Source organism: Mesoplodon densirostris, chromosome 2, assembly GCF_025265405.1.
Source record: "Mesoplodon densirostris isolate mMesDen1 chromosome 2, mMesDen1 primary haplotype, whole genome shotgun sequence".
Lineage (NCBI taxonomy): Eukaryota > Metazoa > Chordata > Mammalia > Artiodactyla > Ziphiidae > Mesoplodon > Mesoplodon densirostris.
Genome location: NC_082662.1, coordinates 156,005,292 through 156,014,251, shown reverse-complemented (window position 1 = coordinate 156,014,251; position 8,960 = coordinate 156,005,292). Strand labels below are relative to the sequence as shown.

General features: G+C 51.0%; 1 protein-coding gene across 1 annotated transcript in view; it reads left to right on the top strand.

Moving 5' to 3' along the window:
- Positions 1-3,877: 3,877 nt before the first annotated feature.
- TOR3A (torsin family 3 member A) overlaps positions 3,878-8,960 on the top strand; it is a 35,925-nt gene continuing 30,842 nt past the window's right edge. Inside the window, exons 1-4 of the mRNA XM_060091197.1 lie at positions 3,878-4,200; positions 5,334-5,447; positions 6,044-6,309; positions 7,888-8,066. Coding sequence (XP_059947180.1) covers positions 3,936-4,200; positions 5,334-5,447; positions 6,044-6,309; positions 7,888-8,066 — 824 coding nt within the window. The 5' untranslated portion in view covers positions 3,878-3,935. The remainder of the gene's footprint in view (positions 4,201-5,333; positions 5,448-6,043; positions 6,310-7,887; positions 8,067-8,960) is intronic.

Genomic DNA, 8,960 nt, shown 5'->3' with positions numbered 1-8,960 from the left:
CCGATGTACCATCTTTTCCTCATTCTTTCCCCACCTCCCCACCCCGGCTCGGGATACTTCCACTGTTTTCAATTCCGGTTTCCTCTTCCGTCAGGGGACAGAAGATTACATCTTCTGCATCCCCATAAACTTCCACAGGGATTGTTTCACAGAATCTACGGATAAGACCTTTACACTTCTCACTGGTCTTCAGAAGGCCCATATCAGGTTGTGACTGACCCGAGAATTTCAGTAGGATAATTCTTAGGTGCTTTTTGTTTATTTAATAGTTAACTTCTTTCTTGCAGCTTCTTTAGAGAGAAAGAATTATGAATCCCAAAGAACTTGTCAGCACAGTATCATAGAGGCCCAGAAGAATCAAGAAGAGGCCCAGCTGCCCTGATTATATAATTCTTAGGACACCCAGACTTTTAAATTTTGAAATGGAAATGCAGCAGCATAAACCTCAACCAGACAACTGAGCAGAGTTCTCAAGATTTTTACTTGATTTGTAGCATTTTTGTGCCAGTTTTTGTCACTTGTACTTGAATACCAAAGGGAGGCTAAAGCCTAGTTAACAGGTTCCTCGCTGACTCACCTCATATGATCATTTTCCAGGAGAGATTTCAGGCTTCATTTTCTTCTCAAGCATACCAGAAAGACCAGTATTAAAGCCTGAAAAGGCAGCTGGGAGTAGGGAGGGAGAGGTTCTGTTAATGGGCTCATTTTTACCCACTGTATCTGCCTATAAAAACTGATTTTTAGCAGCCTTCATTTTGTAAAATAGACAAGAATGGTCATAACCACTGGTTTAGCATGGGTGAATTCTGTAAGATAAGCCGCTTTATAAATGCGAGGGAATTAGAGAATGAAGTCACAGTGTGTAAAGTATTGGTCTTCAGTAGACATTTGGGCCTTGTGCTGGAGGCCATCAAGATGATAATGCCTGTCCCTTCCTTCAAGGAGCCCATAGTCCTAGCAGAAGAGACTACTTGTGAAGTGCCAAATGCCTCAGGAGTCGTGTGAGTTAGAGTGGAAATAAGGAGCAGGAAAGACCCACAGGAGGTTGAGAGTGAGAGGTAGGCAGACCTGCCTTGGGGAAGAAGGGGAGATCAATCCAGGCTTGACATGTGTGTGTAGAACCCCTGACTCCAGAAATGCAAAGCCGTACGTGTGGAAGATACAGAGCTTCCTGGGCCTGTATTCTGTTTTCAGTACCTGGGTCACCAGAAGTAACCCTTCAGGGGTTTCCTTGGTTTTCATCAGGTGTGCCCTGCCTCTGGAGAGGAAGTCTCAGTCCACTGTGATGCTTCAGTTGCTCTACTTCATAGACGTTAAAGGAGCCATTGGCTTATAGACTAGCTGTGAAACATTCATTTTATCTTTTCAGAGTTTGCTTTTTACATGCCAAATTTATTTGGAGATAAAGATTTGATTTTTACCCAGAGGTGGTTTTCAAGGCGGATGGTGTTCCGACGGCCTTCAGCGGGGTAGGGAAGTTGTCTAATTGCTAAGCTAGGTCCCATTCAGATGACCTCAGTAAAGGTGCTGTGTGCCCATTTTCTCTTTGAAAGACTGTGCTAAAATGCATATTTTGATTTAGTAGGTTTGGGGCCTGAGTTTGCATTTCTAACAAGCTCCAGGGCAATGCCAGTGCCACTGGTCCTTGGGCCATTCATGAGTAGCCCTGAGTTTGCTTGCTAAGGAATCAAAGCTACCCGTAGTTTTCACAAAAGCCTCTAGATGTCCCCATCATCTATGAGATCTTGCTCCTAGAGTTACAACCAGTAGCTTCCAAGCACTGAGAATGAAATATTAGCAGTTTACTTGAAATAGAGGCTTAGCTAAAAACTGGTGTTTGGATTCATTGTTTCTATGTGGGACTGATCTGGTTTAAAAAAAAAAAAGTTTACTCTTTCCGGAAAAAGATGTCTTGAAATCAAATTGTCCAAGAACTTCCAAGCTACCTGCTTTATTTACCATGAAATGTGAAATCCAAATAAAAATCCAATCTCAAAAATTAGCAGACCTACATGAAAGTTACCAGTAGAGAATTATTTCCAGTCTTAAAACATGGATTTTTTAAAAAAGAAGCCAGGGTAAATACTAGTAATTTTATCACCATAAATTCACTCACCTGTGAAGTTCACAAGTGTAAATAAAGTCTTCCAAAGCCTCCTGTGTAGACCATCCAGTCTCCTCCAAGGTGGGGGCATTTACAATAATAAAGGTTAATGTAGAACTGAATAAGCTCATTACCCCTCACAGCATGCCTATGAAGTGACCATTTTATTATCCGCATCTTAGAGGTGGGGAAACTGAGGCATAGAACAGTTAAGTAGCACCCAAAGTGACATATCAGAAAAGGGGCCGTTCAATTAATCACTATTCTAGATTGCCATTCATGCTCAAACAACATTTATTGAATGAGTTAATGTTTTCAATTTCCAAATAAGCATAATGGTGTGTTCCTTGTTAACTGTCCTTCCAAGGGTTTCACGAGCTTGATTGCAGATAACTCAGCACTGGTGTACTAGTGACTGCTCTGTGGAAGGTTTGAGTTCAGTTCTGACATCACGCTGAATGACTAAAACATACAATATGCATACATAATGTAGCTTTTCAATTTCACTTTCTTGGTATCCTCACACAGGTGCTTATCTGATACATGCAGCTGTTTGTCTTTTTTTTTCTTTCCTCTTTTGTAAATTATCAATATGTATATTCTTATTGCCATTTTGTTAATTGTTTTGGATTTGTTTTTGTAAGTCTTTTTCTTTCTCTATTGCTGTTTGAATTAAAGGCAGGAGCACATTTGGTGAGCTCTTGAGGAAGGAACAGACCTGGCATTGAGTGTTATCTAAGAGACTGGAATGAACATATGAATCAATTTGGCTGTGACAGATCTGGTGCTAGGATGCACCTTATTGTATGGGGAGGCCAGCCTCAAAGCCACTGAGCCTATGAAGTTAGTCACGTCCCCTGATTTCGAGACGGCAGTTTCTTCCTAGGACAAGACGGCTCTGAGGCCAGTGGCTTCAATAACTCAGGTGATTTTGAAAAATGCATTAAGCTCTTACAAAATCTAGCGACCTTGTTACCTGCTCAGGTTATGAGAACAGAGTCCCAGGAAAGAGCCTCGCAGGTCTTTTGCCAGTGGTGTCTGAGAAGCTGCTCACAGCCACAAGCATTTGGAAGTTGCAAACTTAAAGCCAAGGAAGTGCACCCAGTACTCGGCCTAACTTGTTTTTAATGGGCTATGATAACATTGATATGAGACCTCGTGATTTTCCCATGACTCTGGGAGCTTCCAAAACCCAAATATCTCCAGACTGGAGCCCACCAGCTTCCTCTTGCTTTTGGTGGACTCCAGCTGTGGAAACCTGCTGATTATTTGCTGCTCTGTTTCATTTCCCTTTGTAGAGGAGCCACGCCCGGGCTGACTGCCCTGGCCAACTCAAGCTACTGGGTGAGATGGTTGCCCGGCTTTGTCTAACAGGTTGGCAAGAAGTTGATCTGCAGACACGAGACAGGGCACAAGTGGGTGCCCGTGTTAGGTAGGCCTCAGATGGGCCACCAGAGCTGCCCGAAAGTATATGGGTGATTACTGACAGTGGCCATCTTAAGGCCTGACTTCAACTTCTTTGCAACCACAATCACCCAGAAGAGACTGCTTGCTGCCTGGCAGCGAGTCCCCGGTGGGTGGGCGGCGCCTGCAAGCGGCCTCGGGATGCCCTCCGGGGCACCGTCCGGGTTTCGGTTCCCGGCCGGCATCTGGCTCGCCCTGGGTCACATGGGAGGCGAGCTCCGCCCAACTGCGGTTCCCGTGGCAACGCCAATCCCCGGCCAATCCCCGGCCAATCCGGGCCTCGGAAGTGCCGGCGTCCGCCCGCCCACCGAGGGCTGGAAAGGGCCGTGGAGGACGGGCGGCGGAGGGGTCGGCTGCGGACCCGGCCATGAGTCGTGGGCCGCGGAGTCCGCCCTGGCTACTGTTCCTGCTGCTGCTGCCGCCCCCGGGCACGTGGGGACACGGCGGCAGCGCGAGGCCGAGGGAGGGGGCCGAGGAGGCGGGCTCGGCCGGGTGCTGGCCGGCCTTCCAGGGCCTGCGGGAGCGGCTGAGGGCGGCCGGCGCCCTCTGCAGACGCTACTGGGCTCTCTTCAGCTGCCGCGTGTGGCCCGAGGGATGCAGGCAGGATGAGGAGGCGCCAGCGCGGCCCCTGGGTAAGACCCGCCGGCTCAGGAGGGCGGGAGAGCGCGGGCTGGGTGCGCGAGGCACGATGGAATCCGGGCACGGAGGTCAGAGCCTCGCGCCTGCCCTGGGCCATTGTGATCGGGGTCTCCAGGCGGGCGCCTTAGCCGCCGGCTTTGCTATTCCGCCCAGCCTTTGGGCCAGGCTGAGGGCAGGGAGCCTCTGTGGGACCAGGAAGGCCCGTCACTGCCCTCGTTCCCAGCCCTGGCGCAGCGCCCTAGTGTATACGCGTGGGCCTGGCTGCCCTCCCCCACGTCGCCCGTTCTTGACTCTTCCAGACGGCTCACACTTCCTTGCTGTCTCCGAACCTGCCCTGGCATTATTCCAAGGAGCTGCCTTTGCCCACCTTCTTGATGGCTTTAAGGAAAGTCCCCGGTTGGATACACCCCCAAGTACCTTCTTCCCCTTTGCTGCTTATGGCGGCGGAGGCTGGGCTATGAGTCCACCGGACCCGAGTTCTGATTTATTCTCTGTCACTGACAAATTGTGAGGCAGGGTTGTCACGTCACGGCCGTGGACCCAGTGATCTCTGAAGCTCCTTGCAGTCGATGTCGTTACTTCAGGTCCTGTAATAGTACTGTAACGGTAATGCTGCAGTGGTGCTAGAAACATCTTCCATTTAAATCGAGAGTTCTAAATTCCAGTGAATGGTTTTTGTTTCGTTTTTGCTAATGCTGGGCATATTCAAATTGACATTTGATAAAAGAATTGAGACACTTGGGGTTGGCCGTGATCAGGTGATTCTGCAATCCAAAGCAAGTAGGAAGAATGATAATCACCAGTTACTGTGTGTCTCCTTCCTAGGCTCCAAACTCCTTGCAGGCAGGGCTTGGGTTTCTTACACGTCTGGCACAAATGCTTAAGGCTTATTTGTTGAGTAAACTGAGCTTTTGCTGCAGCTGGAGCTGCATCTGTATACAGCAAGGCCATCTACTTCCTCATAGCCGGAGATGCCCATTTGTGCCCATTCCCTAGTGCGGCACACGGAAGGCCCAGGGCAGAGCAGCGGGGAGTGGCTCTGGAGAGAGGACGGGAGAAGGGAGGCAGCGCTCAGCTCTCCCGGGCCCTGGGCTCCGCCCCTATCTCACAGCTCCTCCTTTTCCAGGCTGGAGCCTTCCCCTGTTGGGCCAGCAGTACTTGGATATCCTGACCACCTGGTACTGCAGCTTCCAGGACTGTTGTGACAGTGGGGACTGCAGGATCATCAATAACTTCACAGGTTGGACCTTACATGGCCCTAAGGCCCAGGAATCTGTGGGGAGGGGAGGCAATTCAGGAAAATGCTAGGGTGAAGGGACCCAACCTCAGCCTGCCCACAGCTGGCAGCACACCCTCCCTGTCTCCACCACGGCTCCTGATCGAAACCCTGGGACCTCACGGCTGAGAGGAAGGAAAACCTTGGAGGAGGGCTTTGCACACACTAGCTGCCTCCAGTAGGTGTTTGCTGAATTGATTTAGAATGAATAAAATGAGGGTGTCTCCATAAAATATTTAGGGGGTCCTGAAACTTCTGGGTGGGAGCAACTTCCTTATCCGGATAGGATTCTGCCAACCCTTCTGGGGTGTCTTCAGGACCTTCAGAAAGGGTGAAGTCAACCTTGATTTCTCAAACTCTGCAGAAAATAGCCCTGAATCTCTTCCGCTGCAAGGTCTGCCCAGTGGCTTCTTGTCCTGAGGCCACCAAACAGGATGGCTCCCACCTCATAGACGCTCAGTCTATGCTCTGTCTATCAGTGCTCAGTCTCTCGGCTATCGCCGAGCCTGGTGGGGACGCGCCTGTGGGCACCTCTCAGCATGGCTCTTTCCTGGCCCTAGGCCTAGAGGCGGACCTGCGCGTGCGCCTGCACGGCCAGCACCTGGCCCGGGAGCTGGTCCTGACAGCAGCCAGAGGCTACTTGGAGCTGCCCCGGCCAGACAAGGCCCTGGCTCTGTCGTTCCACGGCTGGTCTGGCACAGGCAAGAACTTCGTGGCGCGGATGCTGGCAGAGAACCTGTACCGGGACGGGCTGAGGAGCGACTGTGTCAAGGTGTTCATCGCCACGTTGCACTTCCCTCACCACAAGTATGTGGACCTGTACCAGGTGAGGCTGGCCGTGCCGGGGAGCTGGGCCAGCGGGACTGAGCCCGGCTGAGGCGCAGGCCCCTGTGCTGGGAGGGGGGCTGAAGCCAGCCCTGGCTGTGGCGGTTGGAGGACGGGGGCGCCGTTGTGAGGGAACCTGTAACCCACAGAGGCATCCACTCCACAGATGAGGCCCTGAACACGTGGAGGAAAGAGTGATGTCCCGAGCTGTCACCCTCCCAGCCATACAGGAGAGGCCAGACACTGAGCTTAACCAGAGACTTCGTGTGTTGATTTTCTCTGTCGCAGGAGTAGTGGAAGTGCCTCAGGAAGTGTGGAACAGAGAAAGCAAAAACTTTATCATGATCTCCCCACACGGACACCACCACAGTTAGCATTTTGGTGTACTTCCTTCAGGCCGTTCCCCTGCGCTCTTTTATGTCACTGTAATTATATTGGACAGAAAGTTGACTATTCCACTGTTTTTTTAAACAGGCTTATCGTAAGTGATTTTTCCATGTCTTCCCCAAACTACTCATTAAATGTCAACAAGTGGAGGGCAGAAAGTGTCTCTGCTGCTCTGCTATTTTGGGTTCCATTCAGACATGTTAGCCAGACGATGACCAAACCCCATTGCAGCATGACAGAGGTGGCTGTGTCTACCTTTGGCTTTTAGTTCCAATATCTGGAGTGTGTTAACCTGGGAAGATTATGTAAGCCTTTGAGCACAGATTGCCTGGCAATCTTTCAGTGCAGCCCGGGAGGGCAGGGGTAGGCTAACGTGTTCTAAGGGGAGGCAGCTGGTCAGCCGGGCCTTCCCAGAAAGAACTGGCTGGCTTTGCAGTAAAACAACTGTGAATCTCAGCTTCCCCACTGTGAAAGTCGATGTGTGCACTCTCTCTCATACCCTGCCCATCCTCTCACACACACTATGGAGACGGGGCTGAAGTCAGAATCCAGGAAGGCTAGAGGTGGATGGTGAGTGTGGGCTCTGCTAAAACACCCCACCCTGGGGCAGGAGCCAGCCCTGTTCTCCTGAACCCTGTAGAGCAGCATCTTTTCACTAGAGGGCTTACTATCCTGCCTGGGGTGGGGAACCCCAGTTTTGAGTTGGCTGGGTCCCAAACAGGTCCTCCCCTGGGTTCTTCCCTGAGAGCCCAGCCTGGTGCCAGCGGGTGCTGTGCTTGTGGGAGTTCAAGACGGCACCTGTGGGCATTCAAGCCTATCTCTGCCTATCACCCCCCTGTGAGAGCCTGAATCCTATCCCTGGGGAGGGTGAGTTAGGGTTAGTTCTGGGAGGCAACCTCATCCTGAAGGGGAGGGAGCATGGCTGGGGCCATTTCCCAAGGGCCCTCTCCCTTTCCCCAGGCTGGCTCCAGTTGGCTTTCAAACCTCAGGGCACAGGAGAATCACCTGGGAAGCTCATTAGAGGCAGATGCCCTAGCTCCACCCCCAGAGGTTTGGATTGGTGGTTCTGCGGTGGAACCCAGCTCCAGGTGATCCGTTGCAGGCGTCCTGGGGAAACCAGTGCCTCACCAGGGTCCTCGGGGCTAGAAGGTGCCTCCCACTGCACCTCAGCAGCTCCCTGTATTCTGTGCAGGAGCAGCTGGCAGGCCAGATCAGGAAGACGCAGGAGCACTGCCACCAGACCCTGTTCATTTTAGATGAGGCTGAGAAGCTGCACTCAGGACTGCTAGAGGCCCTCAGGCCACACCTGGAACGCCAGACCCCCGAGAACCCGAGGGCCAAGTCCCCGAGAACCATCTTTCTTTTTCTCAGGTAAGGTCTGGGCAACAAAAGTCAGGAGGACTGGGTGAGGGGAGGAAGAACCCTGTCCAGGTGCTGTGTGTGCCAGGCCTGGGAGCTGTTACTTGGCCTGTAAGCCGGCGGTGGAGGGCTTCCACACTCTCCTAGGCTGCCCACCCTTTTCCACAAGGGAGACCAACACAAACTCCGGGAGAGAAAACAGAAGCCCAGCTGACTGGGTGGCAGCAGGGGCGGAGAGCCTTAGGTCTCCCTGCTCCTGCCTTGATTCTGCCAAGCACTTCTGAAGGGCTCTGACATCCCCTCCCCCAGCCCAGGCCAGCTAACTAGCTCCCAGGACCAGCCTGGGGAGGACAAGCTGTCCCTCATCTGACCTCGTCCATGGTTCTCTTAGGATGGGGAGGCTCCCCTCAGACTCCCCAGTTAGTACATAGCCTCCTGAGGGAGGGACACTGGGAGCCCCCTCTTAGAAGGACATTGTGTTCTTTTTTAATTGAGGTATAATTGACGTATTAGTTTCAGGTGGACAACGTGATTAGCTATTTGTTTATATTGTGAGGTGATCACAGTAAGTCTAGTTAACATCTGTCAGCATACTAGTTACAAAACCTTTTTGTTGTTGTGATGAGAACTTTTAATATGTACTCTCTTAGCAACTTCCAAATATGCACTACAGTATTATTTACTAAAGCCACCATGCTGTACATTACATCCCCATGACTTATTTATTACTTGAAGTTTGTACAGTATTTGTCTTGTCTTTCTCTGTCTGACCTATTTCACTCAGCATAATGCCTTCAAGGTCCATCCATGTTGTTGCAAGTAGCAAGATTTCCTTCCTTTTTATGGCTGAATAATATTCATATATATATATATATATATATATATATATAACCTGTGTCTATCAAC